The sequence below is a fragment of the Varanus komodoensis genome, unplaced genomic scaffold (assembly GCF_004798865.1).
Source record: "Varanus komodoensis strain SLA01 unplaced genomic scaffold, ASM479886v1 scaffold1, whole genome shotgun sequence".
Classification (NCBI taxonomy): Eukaryota; Metazoa; Chordata; class Lepidosauria; order Squamata; family Varanidae; genus Varanus; species Varanus komodoensis.
Window position 1 is genome coordinate 48,300,320 of NW_025335268.1, and position 23,586 is coordinate 48,323,905.

At 41.1% G+C, this 23,586-nt stretch overlaps 1 protein-coding gene across 2 annotated transcripts in view; it reads left to right on the forward strand.

Annotated features, from left to right (window-relative positions):
- ARHGAP18 (Rho GTPase activating protein 18) overlaps nt 1-10,023 on the forward strand; it is a 60,840-nt gene extending 50,817 nt beyond the window's left edge. For both annotated transcript variants that reach the window (XM_044424725.1, XM_044424736.1), the window contains 3 exons: nt 826-950; nt 3,602-3,663; nt 7,311-10,023. In XM_044424725.1, the coding sequence (XP_044280660.1) occupies nt 826-950; nt 3,602-3,663; nt 7,311-7,402 (279 nt within the window). In that variant the 3' untranslated portion in view covers nt 7,403-10,023. The remainder of the gene's footprint in view (nt 1-825; nt 951-3,601; nt 3,664-7,310) is intronic.
- Nucleotides 10,024-23,586: the final 13,563 nt, after the last annotated feature.

Below are 23,586 nucleotides of genomic sequence, written 5' to 3' on the forward strand. Positions count from 1 at the left end.
GAGAGAGAGAGAGAGAGAGAGAGAGAGAGAGAGAGAGAGACTGACTTCAGTATTCTATTATTAAATCCTAACGTGAGGAGCCAGGCTAGCAGCAAAATGCCTGCTGAGGATTATGTTTAGGATAGCCTTTATGCTCTTCAGATGTGCTGGACTGCAATTATCATTATTCTCAACCAGCATGGCTAATAGGAATGATGAAAGTTGCAATCCAATACATTTGAAGGGCACCAGGTTTGGGAAACCAATCCTAGGGATTGTAACTAGTACTACAGTTTTAATAAAATGCATTGAATTTTGAACAAACTAAAAATCCTATCCTTTTTTTTAAAAGGAATTTCATGTATAACTTAATATGAGTTGAATCACATTCAGAATTTGAAATAGAACACCTTTAATTTTGTAATTAAGAATGATACTCAACAACATAAAATAACTTCAATATCTGGCAAGGGAAAAACTTTTGGTTAGAAAACCAAACTATTAACTAATCTTAACATGCTTTTAGTAATAACAAAAGCACAAATTAAAAAAGAGAGTGTTTTTGGTTTTGTTTTTAATAAGAACAAGATTCAGTTCAGATGAACATGCACTTTTTCTGTGAATACCTGTCACAGTTCCTATCCTTAATGTTCTATCCCTATAACAAAGATATGTGTTTATACACATTTTATTTGATTGTATAATAGGTTAAAAAGTCTTCTCTGCATAGAACAATATGTCTAATTTCAGTTTGTGATCTGTCCAAATTAATTATTCTGCACTGTTGAGATATTCCTCATTGCCAGCTGCAAGCTGCTATGTTCCAATTTCATTATTGCTTTTCAGGCTGATATTCCTCAGAGAGTAATACGGGTGCAAGCGCCTCATCTTTCCAAAGTTTCCATGGCAATCCAGCTGACAGAAGAACTAAAAGCTAGCGATATAGTTGGCAGGTTCCTCAGCCAAAAAAGGTACATGCCTGCCTGCCTGCCTTTCTTTCTCCCAAGCACTTCATTTTTTAATGTGATAGTTCTAAATTCTACAGCAAGGAAAAAAATCTGACTTAATTTTGCCCAGAGGATGAATGTATATTTAATTATTAACTTTCTCTATCTTGAATTCATTAAAAAGAAAAGGCAACAATTTTTTATCAACTTATTTTACCAACTGGAATGTTCATTTTCAGTTTTGGAACAGTGATCTCAGGCCAGCTTGCTATGTTGGGAACCCATGGATATGCCCCAGTGGCTGGAAGGTTCCAGACACATTTGTTGAGGAATTGCTTCTGTGATGAATAGATGCATGCAGCATGTCACTGGTGAAATGGAAAGATACAGGAAGTGGAGGAAGAACTTTCTTCCATGAAAATTTGTGTCAGTGTGTATAAACATGAAAAGATGCCTTTTCTAGTACCAAAAAGAATATTTGTCAGATTTTCTCTAGCTACATAGACTCCAGCAATCTGACTGTCCGTGAAGAAGGCATTTCTGTTCATGGATGGCTGTGTTGCTGATTTCCACCTACACCATCTAAAGGTCACTCTACAAGATCCTGCACTCAGTTTTAGGGACACAGGAAGAGCTGTAGATCAAAGGAGGGAGCTGTCACACTCCTGGTGTTTGTGCAGCACGATCTTTGACTCTTAAGATCCAAGGGAGTTTTCTTATTATGCAGATTCAGGTTGAAATCATCAATATACAGTCTTGTACCTGGACTTCCAGCCCTCGAAATTGCTTCATGTTCTAAAATGCTGCAAGCCTGCAAACGCACATATAGCAATTTCATTTTTTGAGAAGTGGCTCCTTACTTGTGATTCTGTTGGGAATGATGGTGCACTTTCCAAGAACAGGGTGACACTGAGTGAAGACTGTGAGATGGGGGTGTGGGAGTTGAGGGGTTAGAGAAGGGTCAGACTTTCTCAAGGCCTCTGCCCCCAGATTCTCAGACAGACCAGGGGAAAGGCAGGGCTTGTAAGAGAAGCAAGGGTACAGAGGAGAGGTGGAAGATCCGTCTATTTCCTGTCCAGCCCCTCTCTCAGGACGTGGTATGTGGATAAAAGAGCTACTTGGTTAGAGGGCCTGCATAGATCTTGACAGCTTGTCCTTCTAAAGGGTGACCCATGCAGAGGAGTAGATTCCATTACCATTTAAAAGGAAGGTTTTCAGAAGTACTTTCTAGTTTAGGATCAACTAACCACTCTGTCCATGCACAGAGACTAGTCTTTCAGTTGATAAAACTCATTAGCTGTGCTTTGGCAATGAAGAACTGTTTTTCAAAGAGACTGTCTGTGGTTTTGGATGCTTAAAACAAGTAAGGGGAAACTTAGTTCCTGATACAATCTTTCCTATGGAGAGGTACAGATGTCTTCCCTCCTGGTTACACCAATACTTCAGGGAAACCTGCTGTCAATTGGAAATCTGGAGTGGTTAATGGCATTGCTCCCTGCAGTTACTGCCTCATTTGCATGTAACATATTTGTGTGTCTCTCACAGAGACCAACCATACAGTGCCATGGCATTTCTATTGACAGGCAGTGCAGTTTGCCCCATCTGTACCTTCAAACATCATCCTATCATTTCCCAAGTATTCTTTAGCTCTTTTGCAGTGAGAACATAGAAGCATAGAGTGAGTCAGAAGGGATCTCCCAGGGCATGTAGTCCAACCCCAGCTCTAGCCGGCTCTGCTCATGACACATTTACCAATTAAATCCTTCTCTGCTGTCATGCGTTTTGACATTTTAAAAGTGGAGCAAACCCACAGAAGGGTACTTGCTCCCCCAGTCCAAAATTTGAGAATGCATGTGCTCATGTGGGTTTTACAAAACGGGGCTACTGGCACAGCAGATTGGTTGCTTCTGCAGCATGGCTGCACCCCTTCTCCCAGTTATGTTTGTAGTGATAGCGCATGCCTGATGGCAGCAATAGGACTCGATGCAATGTGTGTTGCATGTGAATTGTCTGTATAGGCTAGTGCAGTATAGTGGCTGGAGTGTTAGACTGGGACTTGTTAGACTTCTAGTTCCTACTCAGTGAAGAAGCTCACTGGGTGATTTTGGGTCAGTTAGTGACTTAGCTTAACCTCCCTCACACAGTTATTGTGAGGATAAAATGGAGAGAACCTTGTAAACCACCTAAATTGCTTGCAAAAGAAAAGAGGTAGGATATAAATGTAATATAATACAATGCTAATAAAAGCAGTCCTGGGAGTGTGTGTATGTGTGTGAATATAATTTTATATTATATATATATAATATATGTGTGTGTGTGTGTGTTCAGTTTTAGGAATATATGCCTCTAGTATGAACATTAACTGTGTGCATCAGTTTAAGATAATGGAATCCATTCAAATAGTACAAATCAAGTGCCTGTGTTAAAAATGGAAAGATTACCAGCCTTTGTGGATATATGAATTACTTCCAAGTCATTTTGTTTCCATGTGATTCATTATAGTATATGTTCATCTTTCCATTATCATCCAAGTATGATATGCTTATTTCAGTAATTTAACAGATGGGAAAAGATAATTTTAGTGCACTGGCAATTTCCCAGGCTGTAGAGCAACCTCCTAACTACATTGAGTAGCTTTTGTATTTGGCCTAATTATTTGTTATATTTCTTTATAGTGGGATGGTCCAAGATCTGAAGAAAGAAGAGGTGTTTTTATATGAAGTTGGAGGAAATATTGGTAAGGCTGTTTACTCGACAGATTATGCACAGACTCAGGCAGGGGTCATGTCACGTGGTACTGCTGAAATGACCACAGATAATGCATGAAAGTGCCTCTATGGAGATGGAACATGTCTAGGGCCAGGTGAGAAGTTATGAATATGCAGTGTAAGGACATTGCTCTTGGATGTTGCATAGTGCGGGACGTGGGGCCCTGGTGGTGGAAGAGGGTGATGTGATGTCAGCCACGTGGCTTTGAGCAGTGTTGGACAATGAGGCGTGAGTGCCAACTGACTCTCCGCGTTGGAACGGCCAACTCCAGTAGGTGCTACTATTTAGAGGCAGCTTTGTAGCTGCCCACATTACATTGTTGCTGTTGTTGTTACCTTGTATTTATATCCCGCCTTTTTTTCCTCTTGTAAGGCACCTAAGGCAGCATATGTAGTTCCATTTTATCCTCATGACAAGAGCCCTGTGAGGTAGGTTGGGCTCAGACTGGGCCATAATCCCTCAATGAGCTTCATGACTGAGTGGGGACTAGAACCTGGATCCCCCAGGTCCCCAGTCCAGCACTTTAACCACCACCCCACACTGGCTCTCTCCTTCAGCTACAGTGTGGGATGGAATTCGATGGTCACTTCAGGACTCAGTAGGTTCTCTCTCTTTCATCCTGTCCCCTACAATATACCTGCACTGGCCTTGAGTAGTCTTTACTGCCCATCTGCTTTATACTATGCAGCAGGGAGCAGTGTTTAAAGAGAGGCACGTAACTTGTCTGTTAAATGGTCACAGCTGGAGGGGACAATGTAGTAAAAAGTGCATACTGAAGATCTGTGAATACCAGAGACTTATGTGCATGAAGGAGTGTTTGTCAGACCATTCAAGTCAGGGGTATTAGGCCAGGGAGGAGGACAGATGTATCATTGGGTTATGTCAGACTTTACCACCTTACTTGGGGAAAGACGTAAGCATAGCCTCTGTCAGTATCTCACAAAGTTGCCATGATTAAAGACAGCCAAGGTAGGGAAGGATAATGCTAATACCGTGCATTTAGATGATAAGGCTTTTTCAGACCCTGGTAAGAGAGACTGCGTTCTTAATCAAGACAGTTCTATTTGTGCCAATTTATTTATTTATTTATTTATTTAGGAAACTTCTATGCCACCCCATTTGCCGAAGCCTTGGGGCAGCTCACATCAATAAATAAATAATCACAATATAAAAACAATAGAATTTGAGTCAACCTGGCCAAGGATATAAAATAAATAATATTAACAGTTAAATTAACAATTAAAATGACGTTTAAATAAAAAGGTCTTCGCCTGGTGCCTAAAAACGAATAACGACGGCACCAGGCTGACCTCTCTGGGGAGCGCATTCCATAGATTGGGCGCCACCACAGAGAAAGCCCGCCTTCGAGTACTTACCCTCCTAATTTCCTTCACGGAGGGTTCCCGGAGAAGGGCCTCTCCCGCAGATCTCAAGGGGCGGGCGGGCATATATGGACGTAAGCGCTCCTTCAGGTAACCAGGAGCCAAGCTGTTAAGGGCTTTATAGGTCATAACCAACACCTTGAATTGGGCCCAGACTTCAATGGGGAGCCAGTGAAGCTGACGGAGAACTGGAGTCATGTGAACATAACGCCCAGTCCCTGTCAGCAGCCTGGCAGCTCTATTTTGAACCAGTTGAAGTATCCAGACCATCTTCAAGGGCAGTCCCACGTAGAGCACGTTACAGAAGTCAAGTCGGGAAGTCACCAACTCATGTGTCACTGTCACCAGGCAGTCATTCTCCAGGTAGGGATGCAGCTGATGGATCAGCCGAAGCTGAAAGAAAGTGCTCCTCGTCACCGCTGTCACCTGAGCTTCCAGTGAAAGCTCTGGGTCGACTTAGACACCATTGATTTGGCAAAGTCTGAGATGGACAGGGCTAGCATCCCATAAAAACATGTTACAGATACCTCTTAGCCTGTGCAACATGAAAAAATGGACTAAATGCTTGGAGGAAACTTAGCAGCTGCCTTTTAGACCTTTGTCCACAATGGCTTGTGAAATCTGCCAAAGCTGAGCAGAGTTCCTGGGCTTCCTCTCAACCTGCATCTACATTCTTGGACAAGGAGCTACAGTGTGTGATGGCCTCACAACCCCAAGCGGTGTCAGATAACACTGATATTTAGACACACTCTAATCAAGTGTCAGGTTATCAGATGGAAATGCCTTTGGTTGTCTTAGCTGATTGCTTACATTGGGAATAGATGGGAGAGTACAATCTGTTGGTTCTTTTAGACTCTTAGTGTCTTTTGATACTGCCAACAATGGTATCTTTATGGACCACTGAGTTTGGGTGGCACATTTTAAAAGTACGTCTGGTCCTTTATGGAGGTTTAGGGAACTTTTGTTCCACTTCAAAGACATTGCAGCATAAGAACATAATAAAAGCCATGCTGGATTAGACTGAAGGTCCACTGTGGCAAACCAGCTGCCCACAGGATCTCTCAAGCCACATGGGTGCAAAAATTCTGCCTGCCCAAGCTCCTCAGAAACTGGTGTACGCTGACATGCCACCTCTGGTAAAGGAGTTGGCACAATCAGCAAGGCTAGTATCCACTGATAGCCTGCAAGGTTCCATCCTATTCTTCATGCTTTTTTATTTCTTGTTTCCATCTATACAACCCATGGAAGCTGTTGGATTTGTATGGTGCAGTGGTTGCAGGGATACAAATAATTAATAATTAATTCACATAATATGGCAACACCGTGGGATGGGGAACCAACTACTCCTGATTAAGGTTTACAACCTATAAGACAAAGTGTATATAGCCTCAGAGTACTCCTGGACTCTGCATTAACTGGGAAAAGCCAGATGGCTGTAGTAACTAGGAGTGCATTTTTGGCACCTTAGGCTGGAATAGCAGCTATAGCACTGTCTGGAGAAAATGGACCTTGCATCAGTAATCCATGCCCTAATAATACTCCAGCTGGAGTACTGGAATACTCTGTACATGGAGCAGTGTTTGAAGATTGTTCAGAACCTTCAGTTGGTACAGAATAGGGCTAAATGTTGGCATGAACAAGATGATTAGCTTGTTATATAACCAATACTATGTATTGCTTACTGTTATGTTTCCAAGCTCAATTAAAATGCTGGTTTTGAAGCTATAAACAGTATAGCACCAAATTACTCAAAGGATTACATTCACCCGTATCAGCCTGCTCACATTTTAAGATCAGCAAGAGAGGTCCTGCTCATTCGTCCACCTGTAGAGTAGTGAGTTGGTCGCTACATGAGAGCCGGCCTTTTTTATGATGGCCCAGCATCTTTAGAATAAGTTGTTATCAGAAATCTGACAACCCTTATCACTTGCAGGCCATTAAGAAGGCCTGTCAGCTTGCTATTTCACAATGGGCCTGTCCAAGTTGTTGCTCCCATAATCTGTTGTAAGCTTTATTTTATATTGAGGTCTGCTATTTTCATCAGCTGGCTCCTGCAATTGCTGTTTCTCCTGTGTTTTCACTGTTTTTATTACTGTTTCTGTTTTTATTATGTGTTCTGTTGTTATTGTCTTAGGAAGGTTCCTGTCCTAACAGGTAACTAAGGAACATTTTAAATAAAATAAATTATCTTTTAAATCTGTAATTTTTATATCATTAATGTGTTTTATAACAGGTGAACGTTGCCTAGATGATGATACCTACATGAAGGCTTTGTATCAACTAAACCCAAATGCTGAATGGGTTATAAAATCAAAAAACTGCTGAACTTCTGGATCCACATGGAAAAAGAAACTGGACTGATTTTTCTGTAGAAGTATAATGCACCAAAAATAAAACGGTGGTGTATTCATTTGATACCAAATGTATTACACTGTCAAGGGCTGTGTTGTCACTGCAACAGCTGGTTTTCAGGAAATCCCCCCCCCCCCCATTCAGTGCAAGATACTGCAGCAAGCTGAGTAGGACAGCAGCTAGCTGTGATATCTTTCTGAGCATGTTGGAGAGGGACAGTACATACCGTTGTTTTGTTATGGGCATCCTTGTGCCTTTGGTCTGATTGCAATTTAATTATTTTTACCTTTAATTTGCTAGATCTTCAGTTTTTAATGAAGAGCCAATTTTCTTAAAAACATCCACAAAGAGCAACTGTAGAAAAAAGCATTTCTTCATTGTTCCAAATACTCATATGGACATATGTACACAGGGCAATGGCAGTTCAACAGAAATAATGTAAGCCTCCTACAAGTATCTGCTTACTTTTTACTGATTACACAAGATTTATGTGCCCTTACTTGCTATTTTTCTTCTGAGGAACATAATGCAAGTGCACTAATGTAACTGTCTTTACCTGGAAACAATTCCTGTGATTCTGGTAGTTGAAAAATATGGTACTGTGAAAATCTTGGCATTTGCTTTTCCATCTATCAAAGTAGATCTGTGTTCTTACTCTCCTGGGTTGCCACCTCTTCTTCTCAACTCTTAGCAAGCTATATATACACACATGCGCATAGACATTTGTGGGTAAAAGAAGTATATATACAGAATAAGAGTTGCAGCTCATCTTATGCATTCCGTCACACAAAAAACACTTTCAGGTAGGAAATAATGTATGCTATAAGAAGATGTGCTCAATACTCACACTGAGTAATCTGTACATATTGAAAACAAGTATGTGAAGCGAGCCCAAGTGTAGTGTGAAGTGATGGCAGTTACCTAAATGGACTTGTCAATCAAGTCTGGTTTTCTTTCCCTTTCTCAGTCTTAGACATTTCCAAAGATAGCATTGTCGATAAAGCATCATCTAAAGCTAGTGAAGCCATTTATTATAAACCACCTGGGAAACCTTGTTTATTAGGTGGCACTGAAGCAATCATGACCTTTTGATATCAGTCAACTCTTATCTTGATGCTTACAATGTATTGTTGACCATATCATGTAAACAGATTAGCCCGACTGGTGTCATCCCACTGAAATCATGGCCCTTTTATGACCCCTGAGCCATATTCAAGCATTTGTTCAATGGCAAAGCTGCCCCAGAAAAGTACTCACTTGTGGTCGAAGATAAAATATGGCAAATATAATTTAATGTGTTTTTCTCCATGGTGAATTATCAGGGAATCATATTTAGCTAAGTCTATCTGGATGCATATGAATACCTGCACAGTTTTGTTCTTCATAAAACAAAAAGAATGGAATTTAAGTTTGTAGAATTATAGCAAAAAGAACATTTTCCCCAGGGAGTTTGTATCAAATAGCAAACTGCCAGTAGAAGAAATGTGTTACTGCTCGAATTCAGGTTTTAAGATGCCTCATTATTATACACAGAACTGCTTTGCCATTTTTCTATGGCAGTGGCCAGTCAGCCATGCAGAGAACTTGGTTCTCTGGCAGAGGAATACACTTGAATAAGTTTTGCATAGGCAGCATTCCCAGTTACTTGTGCCCAGATTGCCTCTGAGTAATGGGATGGCTAATGTAAGCACACGATGAGTAATAGAAATGAAAATGAGCAGCAGTGGCCCGTAAACTGGATCTTTGGCAGGGCTTGCCGCTTGGCATTTCAGGTCAAGAGGGTGGGGCAATGAAAACCTATCCTGACCGTAACTACATGGTAGCTCCTTAGATGCCTTTTGTCCTTAGTGCTACATCCTCATGTTCTCCAGCATCATTAGGTGTTTTCCTCCCTGCCCTGCTCAGTATACAGTGGTCAGTGATCCCTGGTAACAAGCTAAAGGTACCATCAAGTGGATTCCTTCCACTAATGGAACAGCGTCAGCCCTTGTGTTTCTCAGCATCTTCTTCAGAGGACTCTGGAGTCTCCAGGTTCTGGAGAGTTGAGATCTCCAAGGAGCAGCAGGGCCAGGGAAAATCTTGTGTGAGCAACATACTGCTTGTGCAACACTGGATATTATCCCACCTTACCCCCCACCCCTCCATTTCAGACACATAGGAAATGTAAAAACAAGTATTTATGAATCTAGAACCTAGTTTTAAAGATAGTATAAATGCACCAAATAGCAAACTGCAATAGGTTATAGTCCTTTGCTGCTCCAAATCAGATGGAATGATAAAGGTAATGGGAGGTATTTGAAGCAGTAGCGGTCATTCAAAACCAAACCAAACCTACAACTGGTCTGTAGATTTATTTTTTAAAAGATAATTTTGTTGCTGGATTAGTGCCATGATCTTTTTATTACTGTTTGTAAAAGCTCTTTTATACTTACATGGATTTTCTTGATGCTGTTCTAATTTGGATTATTAGATGTGTACATGACATGTACAAAAAAGATACACTGACTCATTCTGAAATCAACTAATTTTTGTTCATTTTGTTTTGCTTCTACACCTGTGTAGATTTGTATATACAATAAGATGTTTCAAATGAAGTATGGTCTGGGTCTTTCATTTTCTCTTGTGTGTTTTGTTGCACTGAGCCATGTCACTAGATGTTTGAAACAAAAAACAAGGATCCAAAGAGTCCCTTTTGTCAGGAAATGAATATGTCTCTATGAGGTCATCACTTGGCTTACAACTTATATTTAATTCACGGTGGCTGTCACCTTCTAGTTCTGTAATCACAATCAGTTTTATGGATTCACAATCTCCTACCCCTTTTGAATACACTAAACCAATTGTTTAGAGATCTGTCCCTGTTAGCCCTTTATTAAGAATTTGGATCTGGAATTGGAAGCATTATTGCCTGCTTCAGAAACCGTTTTTTTCCCCTCTTTTTGAACTGTCAGCTTGAAGAAGAGTTCTGTATAATCCAGAAACATGAGCTACTGTAAACACTAGTTGATTCCAAAGAAAGTACTATTTTGATTCATCTGTGAGGTCAATAGTTCTACAGAAATATTTCTACCCTTTCAGTAACAGTAGGAATATTCCTATCTTTTTTGTTTACCTTCTCAATTTAGGTAGTGATCAATACACAAACTGATATTCAAACAATCAATTAATTATTAAATTCCCCTTCCATGTAAGGGAAATTTGTTATGTTTGCAGATTTGTAAAACTCTTATATAAGTGTCACATTAAAAAGTATCAAAGATAGTTCCTTGTTTCAACTGGGAAGTTAGTTCCTGTGAGGAGGAGTACTGGAGAATTCATTTAATTTGGTCCACATTTTTAAATAACCCAAGGTAATTTGCACTTCCCAGACTAGTATATAGATTGAAATATTGATACCTTTCACATTGCTCATTTTTCCAAACTTATCAATGCAGTTCTCAGCTCAAAACCTGTGTACGAAAAGCATGCAAGGGAAAATATTTACAAAATGGGTATATTATGGAATGTTGTGTATATAAATAAATGAAATCTTTGTGCATTAGAAATGCTAATAAAATGATGCAAACATGGGATAGGATGGACTTAGGACTACATTAATGCAGAACAGATACAGGATGGATACAGTATGTACCATACCTGTGAATAGTAAAAGTCTCAATTTTATTTTATTTGTAACTTTGCAAATTTTATTAAATTTATTGTATTTAACTTTTACTATACTGTATCCAGTTTGTATCTATTTTTCATGTTTGTAGTTGTAATTCCATAGGCATTTCCATATTTAAATGCTTTTAAAAATTCTTTGTAACTTTTCTGACACTGTAAATTTCCAGTTCAGTTTTGCTTTTATTTCCATCCCTTTATTTCTTATTATTTGTTTGCATTTCCATTCTTTTTACGTATCTTCTCTGCACAGCCTCCATAGGTGGCAGCATTGCCCTACAGCTGAGCTCTAAGATGAAAAGCAAACACTCCAAAATGTGCAATGTTTGAAGTATTCTTTGAAATTGTCTAGCAATCTTGGTATTGGTAAAGGGACTATCCATCACCATTTCCTGAATGCAAGAGACAAGTATATTTAAGATCTCGGATCTTAAAATGCGGTAGGTATATAGTCTCTAAACATAAAATTTAGGAGACCTGGATCAAAACTACACATTGATGCACAGTGCATGTTATGAAAGTTTTAATCTTGGTTCAGCAGTTTTGTTACCTACATTTCCTCTTTGGAAGGTTCACTCAACTAATGAAGACTTGGCCTTTCTAACCTGTCATTCACTCAACCTGCCTTGTTGAAAATATTTTGCTTGGATTTCATGCTACTTAAAGATCATTGGTTGCTGCTGCTTCAGACTAAGCAGTAATTATTCACTTGACATGTGCTTTCACCATTTTTCCTAATCCCAACTTCAAAACAATCATTTCAGGCTAATCTGTGTATGTCCAGTACAAAATCTCCCATTTCCCAATCCAAACTCCCTTTTTAAAGGCTTCCACAGCTAATTGTCAAAGCTGTGAAAACGCCCTTTTTTTGCTAGAAAACTGGGGCGATTGCACTTTCCTACATTCCTGGAAGTTCAGGACATTCACCCTACTGAGAACTAAAGGGGAGTGGGTGAGGGTTCTGCTGAGGAAGGGCATATAAATTATTATTTTGATTTGAACGCCAGTGCAATAGCCCATATCTGGGCTATCTGAAGAAAACCTTTTTGGCAGCCAATGATGCCTCATACCTTTGGTTTGTCTTGACAGTCTCTTTCTGACAGCTATTGGGAGGAAGCAAAGGGGGGAATCGTGGAGCCCCTTCTGAGCAATGTCTAGTGCTGGTGCCCCCCCCCCCACCACCTAGGCATTTCCTCATTCAAGGCTTCAAAGCCTGCAATCACAAATCTGTGCTTCAAAAGATTTGGGGGGGGGAAGCACCCCCCCCCCAAAGAGAGAGAGAGAGAGGCCTTGGTAAACATGGCAGCCCTTCCAAGGTGCCCCTGGGACACTTGGAGGAGCTGCCTATAGGTGTCAAAATGGGGATCGCAAAACTGGATTGACAATCGGCCTTCATGATCTCTAAAAGAAAAGAGGCATGAAGAAAAAAAGACACAGTGACTCCATGTGGCTCATGTTTGGGGCCAAGAAGAGGATGATACGACTTTTCTTTGGATACCCAAGGGGAGATTGAGGGGAAAAGAGGGGGAAACAATCTATCGTGAGCCCAATCTTCTCTCAGGGCTTGCTATGGATTCTTTGTATGACGAACACCCTGCCATGACTTGTTGCTGAGTGGGTTGCTGTGATGTGCCAAGCACCCTGAGCCAATTTGCCACAGTGCAGGGAATCTGAAAAGAAGCCTGCTTTATTCTTTGGCTGCCCAGGACTTGCCTGCAGGAAGCAAAATAGGACCTTATGTGGAAGGGGAGGCCCACAGAGAACTCTCATATCCTTACCCATCCTCCACTGTTTGGACGAGGTGGATACCATCTTGTGCTCCCAATGCACATGACCACATGACTGCAAAAGACAGGGCTCAGAACCTACTTTGTTTTTTCAGGTCTGATTGCAAATGGTTATAGTGAAAATTGATCATATCAGATGTGTTAAAAATTTGGAGCTCCAGATTGATCTGGTGTCTTGCACATCAATGGGAACAGTAGGAATGTAACAGCTTGGGTGAATGGGGCTTGATGTACAACGAAAGAGAAACTGGACCAAATTTTCTGTAATACTGTAATGCACCACAAATAAAACGGTGGTGTATTCATTTGATACCAAATGTATTACACTGTCAAGGGTTGTGTTGTCCCTGCAGCAGCTGGTTTTCAGGAAATTCCCTTCCTTTTCCCCTGGTTCAGTTCAAGATATTGCAGCAAGCTGAGTGTGACCGTAGCTGTGATATTTTTCTTAGCTTGTTGGAGAGGAACAGTACATACAGTTGTTTTGTTATGGGTGTCCTTGTGCCTTTGGTCTGATTGCAATTTAATTATTTTTACCTTTAACTTCTTTGGTATATCTTCAGTTTTTAATGGCCATTTCAAAACAACATAACAAAGCAGTACAACCTGCTTAGAAAATATTTAATTTACTTTCTTGTATTTTCGGCTTGAAGAAGAGTTCTGTGTGATAGAAGCTTGCTCTGTTGTGAGCACTACTCAACAGAAATCAAGTGGTGTTTGCCACACAAATCTTGATTGCTCTGTGGGGTCAACATTGTGCTGTAGTACTACTAATAAAAACTCCACTGCTGCCCTTTTTAACAGCTATTCTTATCTTTTTGGTTTTCCTTCTCAGTTTAGGAGTTGATGACTATACAAACTGACATACAAACCTTGAATTAATTACTTTCTTTCCCTTTCATGGTTGTGTTCTGTCTGTGGAGCCATGAAACTGTTATTTCGATGTCACATCAGAAAGTACCAAAGATAGTGCGTGAGGGGGCTCATGTTAGGGAAGGGACCAGAGGCTAAAAAGCCCTGACTACAGTGGCAGCTGTGCAGCTCTCATTGCCAAAGCCTGTGCCTGGTGTTGGGCTTGCATGATTAAGGACCTGCCAAGGATCCACCCCCGCCCCCCCCAGCAACGGCCACCAACACAAGCCCCTGGAGTTGGTCCTCCTCTTCTTTGGAAGCTACTTGTTCACCTGCTTCTCTCTCTCAAGCTCACTGTGTTCTCCACCTGTAGCACACAAGTAGAGCCAGTGTGGTGTAGTCGTTAAGAGCATGGGACTGGGACTCAGAGGATCTGGGTTCTAGTCCTGCTCAGCCATGGAGCCAACTGGGTGACTTTGGGCCAGTCACAGACTCAGCCCAACCTACCTCACAGGGTTGTTGTTGTGGGGCTAAGATGGAGGAGATGTAAGCTGCCTTGAGCCCTTTGTAGGAAAAAGGCAGGATATAAATCGAAAAATAAATAAATCGAAAATAAGTAGTAGCAATGATAAGAAAGGATGAGAAGCCATAGCAGCTGGTGGCCATGATGGTGAGATGCTTCAATTAGCTCTTGCCACACCAGGGAAAGAACTCACTGAGGGTGTCTTACCTAGCAGCCCTGCCGATGTCAAACTGTGACATTTGTGACAAAATTAAAACATTTGCTTGTGGTTTCAACTACATGATCACTGACCAGTTCTTCTGCATCAGATGTGACCTGGATACTTTAGGCTGTGTGTGAAGGTAACTGAGAGTACCATTCTAATATGAACTTAATTATGAACGTCAAAGCGCCTCTTCCAAGGGGACTCAGAGAAAGCTGAAGGCCACCTTGATTGTTGCCCCTGATAATTAAATGTTTTCTCCATTGAATGTCTAACATTGTCTTTTTTTTGGAGACCAGATTAAGATTTTTCTCTACTCCTAGGCATTTGATGGCATATGACAAGGCTTTTAATGATGCTGGTTGTTTTTATCAGATCCTGGCATTATATTGCAAAATTTTACTTGCTTTAAGTTGTTTTTATATTTTGTTTGTTTTACAATGTACTTTTATTGTTTTGTGCTTTTTGGGTTGTAAACTTCTTTAAACGTTTTGGCTATTGTGTAGTATAGAAATTAAATGAAAATAAAAGGAATGAAATTATGCCTTTTCAGAATTCTTTTGTTTTCGATCGGAATTACTCCAAGTTAGGTGTCTGAAATTGTCCAGCTTGAAGGCCCTACCCTAGCAAGCCTAGAGGAAAGGGGGGTGCACTTGTGCAGACAAAGATAATGAGAGTTAGTGTTTGTGTTGCCTATCTTTGTAGTTTTCTTATAGTACAACAAAGCCCTTAAGAAAAAGTTGGCAAGTGGTAGCTGTTACATTCAGCCAAGCCTGATTTTGTTTGAGTTGTTTCTTTAATGTAATATTGCTACTGATGGCCTGAGAAAAAGCTAGCTTCCATTTCCAGGGGATGAAGCGCAGCCTATTCTGCATGCATCTGTAACCCAGCCGCTGCCTGCTTTATCAAGTTTGTCCTCACGTAACGTGGTACCTGCCGACGTCTATAAGCCGTGGGGTTTTACAATGAACAGAGCATGTGTTGTGTATCATTTTAATGCACTGCTAGTCGTGCACTTGAATGCACAGCCATTTGTTGCTCTGACTGCTGCACGTTATATTAATTGAAAAACATGATCAGGCATAAACTCCTCTAACTGAGCGTGTGCTTTTCTATAAGGCAGAATCAAATGACTCTGATTGTTTTTTGTTGCTCAGCTAAAAACTTATTTATTCTGATGTGAAGGTCCAAGGACGACTGCTCATACCTTGGCTTGTGTTTAGAAAAGCACTGGCAAACGTGTGCTGTTCTTAAGCAGCTGCTTGACACATACACCCAATATAGACAGGGAAAAATATTTGCTGGCCTCTCCTCAAATGTCCATGTGTCTCCCAGCCCCACACCTCAGTAACCCTGCAGGGAATGGAATGTTGCCAAAGGAGGGGCTCTGTCTTGTAAGGTCGGCATGCCACCTGTGCCCCTCAAAGTGCCGAATATACATGGGAGACCATGGCAGAGTGAGGCTAGACTTCAGGCCAAAGTCTAGGGCTGTGATACATCAGGAATGTAGAGGCATTGTAGAGGATGGAAAGTGCAGGGAAGGGTGACTAATGGGGTGGAATAGAAGAAGTTGTGACGTGTACAAGATTGTCTAATGTGCATGCGCCTGCAAGACCAGTAAGTCCAGTGTTTAAAATGACCTAACTGCATCATTGCTAGAAGGACTCTTGTGTGCAGCCCTACTGTCGCTGCTACTCCATAGTAAGTGTTAAAAAGTAATTGTATTGCACTGCAATCCACTGAATAAAGGCTGTAGTTTGATGGTATGCCAAAATATAGGTTCAAAAGTGCAACCCTTTTGAACGGCTTTGGCGAATGGGGCGGCATAAAAATGTTTTAATAAATAAATAAATAAATAAACCCCTCCATTCACCCGAAACTGCACATTACAGTCTATGAACACATCCATACATATATACAAAATATAATATGCATGGTACAACATTATCTGTTCTATCATTTATCGCTCACCACTTTGAAATCTCTGTACCATATTATGGATCAATATATAAACCTTGAAAATAAATTTATTTATGGTGCGGAGCAGTTTTCAAACTGATTTCTCTAGGAAAGCAGACAGAAGACGGAAAGTATTTGGTTTTGGATAACTTACTACCTCAAAGAAAAACATTCCAGGTCATCAGAGTGTAAGAAGAGTAGAAGCTGGCCAGAAACATTGAGAAAGAAGTGGCATGTATAGGGGGCCCAAAGCATTGGAAGGAACTGTACACTTTGAGAGAGATACAATGTATGATTACATATTGTAATGGTGCGATTTTCCCCAAGGCAATTTTGGGAAAATATTGTGTGTGCTGTGGAATAATACCAGGATGGTGTTGCAATGTTAATCAGCTTGCCGCTATCCACCATTGCTAGGTGCATCAGGCTGACACAGGAGCAGCACGATGGGAGGAGGACAGGTGATACCTGATGAAATAGCATCCTAAAGCTAGTGGTTACCACTGAGCCAGCCACTTCTGTGTTCTATAACTGTGGTCTATACACTCCTAATATTTGATGGCAGGCTATTTACTTCATGGCTTTATACTGCCTTTTGTAAAAGCCGGCAAAAGCAACAATAACAACATCTGTTGCCCTCCAGATGTTTTGGACCACAACTCCTGTATTCTTGGCCATTTGTCATGCTGGTTGAGTCTGATGGAAGCTGAAGTTGAGAATATCTGCAGGGTAAGGTTGCAGTAAACCATAATTTAAAACAACAGTTGTTTAAGTAAAGGGCACAATCTCATGCATGCTTTAGACAGGAAATAAATCTTAAATCTCTCAGTGGTCCTCAGCCAGTGACTTTATTCTACTTAAATATGCACAGCATTTTTTCTGTGGGACATACCTGGCTGGCCAATATTAACCATGGGCTGGCTAGATGTTTTGGACTATACCACTGTAAACAGGAGTATTAGCACCTGAATTCAAATGTGCCAATCAGCATTCCCAATGGGGATTTTGATATAATAAGCTGGTGTTGTTGCTATCTGGTCATCCAGGGCACCAGATAGAAAAGAGGACTCTCTTTTGGGGTCCATTTGCCCTTTTGCTGTGGTCAAATTTTATTCTCAAGAATAAAACTATAGGTTTTTTTTTCCTCTCACTCTGTTCTGTTTAATAGGGTAAAGTGCACCAGGGTTGGACTCTTTGTGTCCTTCACTCCCAAAATGACTGTTTGCATAGGAGTCTCAGCTGACAAACCAGAGCTTTGGCTTTTGGGTAGTATAGAGGTGGCGTTGAAGAAGAAGAAGTGTATGTGGGTTCAATCTCTCATTAAAACTGCTGTATAGCCAATCAGACTATTTGTCTATTCCAGTTGACCGGTAGCCGCCTCTAGGATCTCAAACTGAGGCCTTTGCTGCGACCTGCTACCTGATCCTTTTACCTGGAGCTGTCCGGGACCAAACCAGGGACCTTCTGTATGCCAAGCGTGTGCTTAATGTTGACTTACTGCATACACCTCATGATTGCAAGACTCCCCAAACCTCCACATAACTGCAGTAAGATAAAGCACCTTCTCATCTATGATACACACAGAGAAAATCTGACTTCAAACATAAAGTTATAAGAGTTAGCGTACCTAATGCGAATTATTCCAGATGACATGGAAAGTGGCTGCCCAGTCCTCCTCTTCCTCCTCCAGCATTTCACTGTATCTCTGGATTTTTAGTCACTTACTAAAGATTGTGACATCTTTAATGTAGACCATGTATAAAATAATTACTTTCCCCTGTCAGTTGTCATTATTTCAGACATGGTCTTAAAACAATAGAGAGAGATTGAATGGAGCGTCTGGTAGGGAACTGCTCCAAAGCAATTTGGAATTACAACAGTACAATGAATGGTGGTTGCTGAAGTCTATTCACCATGAATCACTTTCGATATATTTGCAATTTCTGAGTTTCTGGAGTGTTTTCTCACTTAATTACATAGTTGCCTTAGAGGAACGGCTGTCCCTTCATCAGAGCTTTTAAATTAAGTCTACAGATGTTGTGACAAATGGTTATTTAGGCAAGTGAAGAATTCCAACAAGAGGAGAAAAACAAAACAACATGTAATATGGTCACATTACATGGGTCAAGTGAACTGGAGTGAGAATTCTGCTGTAGCCTTTCTCAGCCTGGTTCCCTTGAGATGTTTCAGACTTCATTTCCCATCAGTCCCAATCATTCTAGCCAATTGCTAGGAATCCTAGAAGCTATAGTCCAAAACATCTGGAAGGGACCATATTGGAGGGACTACCAGTATAGTCCAAAACATCTGGAAGGGACTACCATATTGGAGGGACTACCACTGATGACTACCAGTGTAGGTCATCACTGATTGGAATTAGGGTGGAGCCATTCTCAATTCACTTAGGAAGACTATTAGTTAATAGTGATATTAACTATTCTTAAGTAGTGCTGTTTTAAGGAAACTGTGGGGTGGGGGTTTCAGAAGCCACTGCAAGACAGCCTATTGCATTATTGGAACTGAGAATCACTTTCAGCAAAGTATAATGACAGGATGCGGTGGTGGTGAGACAATTTGTGCAGTGGTGCTCAGGGGTGGGAGAATAAGGTTGCTAAAAGTACAGAAGTAACAAAGAGACTTGTACCACTTTAATCACTAACAAATTCATTATGATATACAGTTCCCTCCATAATATTCATGAAAAAATATCTTCAATTAGCAGATACACACACACAAGTCAGGGGGGATTCAAATGCAAACAGTACAGAAATTTATCCTAACTAGCCATTTGCAAAAGTGCAAAGTTAAAATTATTGCAAATCTAAAAATGTGTGGGTGGGTGTGCACAGGCACGCATGCTTAATTTGCATTTAGCAGAGTGAATTAATTAGTATGGAAGGGATACTTTGAAAATGGAAAGCATTTTGTAAAAACTAAGCATTCATTTTGTCACTGCATTGTAATTGTCCCCAGCTCCACAAATTAGTTGCCTAATAAGGCTTTAATAGTGTTCATTTATCTTTGGCATATCAGGTGTGGGCCACACTTGTTATAGCACTTTTACAACTTCTTTCTCTTGCATGAAAAAGCATTTTCACGTGTTAGATTTAAATCACCGTTTGAGCCTTTTGTGTGCAATATCTAGGCACGCTTGCTCATTGTTCACATAAAAGAGAATTCAGTGTAAGTATTACACTCACATCATAAAGCACTTGAACCAAGAAGTGTTTCAAGCTACAAGGATGAAAATACCGTACATATTTAAATAACAGGTGGGGAAAAAAGAGTACAGCCGAATTGCTAGCTGCTCTTCCCTCTTTGCCTTGCCTTGCTTGAGGTGGAGCCTTGAAAATGCCCCTGTGACCAAGAATGAAAAGATGTTAGACCAAATCCTGCTAGCCAGAATGTTTCCTCAGCAGAAGCCCTATTCAGTCTGCATCTTGTATCCCATCTCACTGAACGGAGCTCATTTATTTCCTTATTATGTAGGGAAGCTCTAGCTATTGCCCATAGTTCTCTCCCGCAGTGAGCGAAACAAAGAAGCAACACTTTCCATTACCTCTGCAGCCATCAAATCAGCAGACAGTTGTCTGGTGACTCAGTTTCACATGATTTAGACCTTACCGGAAAACGGGTCTCATTGAGATTAAAGAATATCTGACAGTGGGCAGATTTGCATGGAAATCACTTCGATGGATTGTCACTAAGTGGCAAGTTGCCACCATGAGCCCAACAGATAACTGGACTTGCCACAGTTGCTCTCCTCTTGCTCCACACCTCATTCCTCCTCAATTCTAGCAGTGTCCCAGGAAACTCTCTGCAGAGGAGCGATGTTCTTCTCTTTAACAGCCACAATCACAAGTTGATTTTAGCCACAGCAGCCCAAACAGGGTTCCTTTCCTGAAGTGCAGCAGAAAAGACAGGAGGTAATTAAACAGCCCTCACTGCTGCTCGAGAACAAGCAAAGAGCGTGTAAAAGGCTCAGGGAACCTAATCCACTCTCCTGCACAAGGAGAGCAAGCAGTCAGGTGGCATTGGCAAAAAGGCAGCACTGTTCAGCTGATTCCAATGCTTTTGCCCAAGAGCATGACTCTTGGGCACAGGTGGGGAGGTGAACTGGGTGCTGCTGCTGAGAGCTGGGTCTCTGGTAGCTGCAGATTTCCCCTCAATGAGTTCTGTTGTCCAAGTTTGAACAACACAACAATCAATCATGGCAGGGAGGAAATCCAGGAACAGGCTGCTGTTTCTTATCCTGGTTTTCAACCATGGTAAGTCACAATGGTAAATCACCACAACTAGGTCCAGACAACATAACAACTAATTGTTGATAACTACCAGCAGTTGCTTGTCATGTTATGTGAACCAAATCACTCTTCAGTTTACTTATCTCTGTGTAAGTATGCATAGCCCTGATTTGGTTTGGGACCTTGGTAATCCAGAAGGGAGGGGATTTAAGTTTGCCTTCCCATATTTCATTCTGAAATGCCACTCTTCCCCTGTTGAAGGGGTGTTTAGAATAGTATAAAAAGCTGTCTCCCCAGGATGAGGGTAGGATTGGGGGGCAAAAATGGGAGGGGATAAGCTTAAATCCCTGCTTCCTGATTGCCACAGTCCTGCATCAAAATGGGTTCATGTGTACTTTCAGTAAAGTAAGTGAGGAGAACGTTTAGCTGTATTGACTGTGCTAATTTGTTTGCTAGGTAACAAAGCAGAGGTGGTGAAGTCTGGCCCTCTAGATGATGTTGAACTGCAGCTCCTTCGGTCCTACTGAGCATGGCCAATGGTGAGGAACAATGGTAGCTATAATCCACAAGACAAGCCCTTTGCTGCTCTGAAGAACCACCTGATTCTGGTTGCTTGGAGTTGTTTTGAGCTTGCTGGTTGCTTTCAGTTAACACAACCCAATGATGTGGCCAAGGTGTGTGACAGGGTGTGCCCTTTGGTTGATAGCATCTAGCTGGCCATAGTACCTTGAAGGAGCTATTTCAAAATCTGCCTTGGGGATTGATAATTATTATGTTACAAGGCTACCTTCTGGATCATAGTGCTTGGGTGAGTGGACAACAGGCAACATTGGATGAAAATTAATTACCTGCCTGCTGGAGATGCCCTTGTAATGGTCTCGTGACATTCAGAAGCACTTTTGGGGGTGATGCTGGGGGCAGCTTCTTTGGCGGGTTTTCCCAAGTTCTGAAACTTTGTGCCATGGGAGGCTAGGTTGGCTCCCTCTCTGTTGCCCTTATACCAGCACGCAAAGACAATTCTGCTCATACAGGATTTTCACATAGCTTATGGGTTTGGTGCTGTTTTTATTCTGTAACATTTGTGTGTTTTATCTATGCTTTGAATATAGCATCACTGGGTTTTTAAAATGATTTTTTCTATCTGCCTGCTGGCATTTTTAACATTCATATTGTATTGTTTATAAATTGTATTTTGCTTCCACTGTTTTACTGTGTGAGATCATAATTACGTTCCATGCTATCTTGATTTTTTTCTCTTTGTATGGAACTTTGAATGCTGTCCTAATAGGAGAGATGTGTGCATTCATCATACATAAATGAAATAAGGTTTGTCCATTATTGCAAGAACAGGCTTTGGCAGCTGTCATTCATACCTTGGTAACCTCTAGATAAAATGACTGTGGTGCATTCTAAGGGGCAGCCTGGAAATATCCATTGGCTTTAATATTCTGCCAAAAAACGTGAGGCACTTGAATGCTTTCAAATGCCACATGTACTAATTGAGATGAAGCATTAAGTCCCAGCATGAATATTCCCTGATGCTATTATCCTTCCAGTATTTTTAAGCAAAGCTTCTCGAGTGAAATTATATTAACTGAACAGTTAAGCTGTTTGGAGCTAAATTTACGTTCTTATTAAAACCGAAAGCAAATGTCCCAATACAGTGTAATGCTTGTTCTATCAAAGCTGGGCATTCTAGTGCTCACTTAGGAAAGCCAGTTTAATATAGCCTTGTCAGGTGAAGAAGTATTTGTTTTAAAGTGATCACTCCTGCATGTCAAATCAATGATCCTCTGCAACCAATAAGCCAGATAGTCAGCAGAGCTGTCATAAAGCATGTGCTGGTACAAGTGTTTCTGACTTTTTATGGCTTCCCACATAAGCAGGAAGTGACAGCGCGGCAGAGATCTTTAAGAGTGGCCATGGCTGAGTTAACTTAAGTACTAACAAGGATATTTAAATGTATCATTCTGCTCTAGTTCCATTCCATTAGAGTAGAAAATGAGATTTGGTTGCTCTGCTTGGCAAAGTTGCTTTATCCCGCTGTGCTGCTCTCAGATGAGCTTTTGCAAGGCCTCAGGATAGCAGCTGATTTTCAGTTGGTACTGTAGATAAGTGCCTGAAGAGTCACGTGGCTGAGTGCTACTTTGCCTGACAGCACTTGGATCCATAGATAATGGCTCCATGCACAAATAATTTCGTTTAGTCAATTGATGCTTCTGCAGTTAGGCAAGTTACTGAATTAAAACTCGGCTCAATCACTCTGAAACAAATTAGTGTGAAGATGCAGCAAGATATTGCTTGCATCTATCAATGGCAAACTGAATATAGACACAGGATGCTGTGTATAGTTCAGAATCCATGTGTGAAAAAGGGTCTTCACTTTGCCCCATTTTGCCTATGTGGTTTCTGAGCTGTACAACATCTCAGGGCATCTTGCATGATGGTTTTTCAGAAATAGTTGCCTAGCAGCTTGCAAACTGGCAGTGCAATGTTTTTTGTTTGTGATTTTGTTTTGCTGGGCAATTCTTGTGCCCAGCAGGATCTTTGGGGCCTTTTCATTGCATGAAATCACCAGTACAGCAGAAACAAAGCAGAGCATGGGGGGACTTTATGAACAGCCATGACAGTGTTGTCACAAAATTTGTAATGAAAAGAAGTCCAGAAAAGGCAGGGGTATTGTTATTGAGTGGTTTGTCTGCCCTTGTAAGTGATGTTCATCAAAGCAGTTTTTTTTCCCCGAGGGGGTTATACTCCCCCTAAAGGAGCAGGTTTGTAGTTTGGGTGTGCTCCTGGATTCAACATTATGGGTAAAGCCACGGATGGACTTGATGACATGGAACACTTTTTATCAGCACAGGTTGGTATACAAGCTACATCTTTATCTGGAGAAAGATGGCCTATTTCTGTGCTCTGGTAAGCTCTCATCT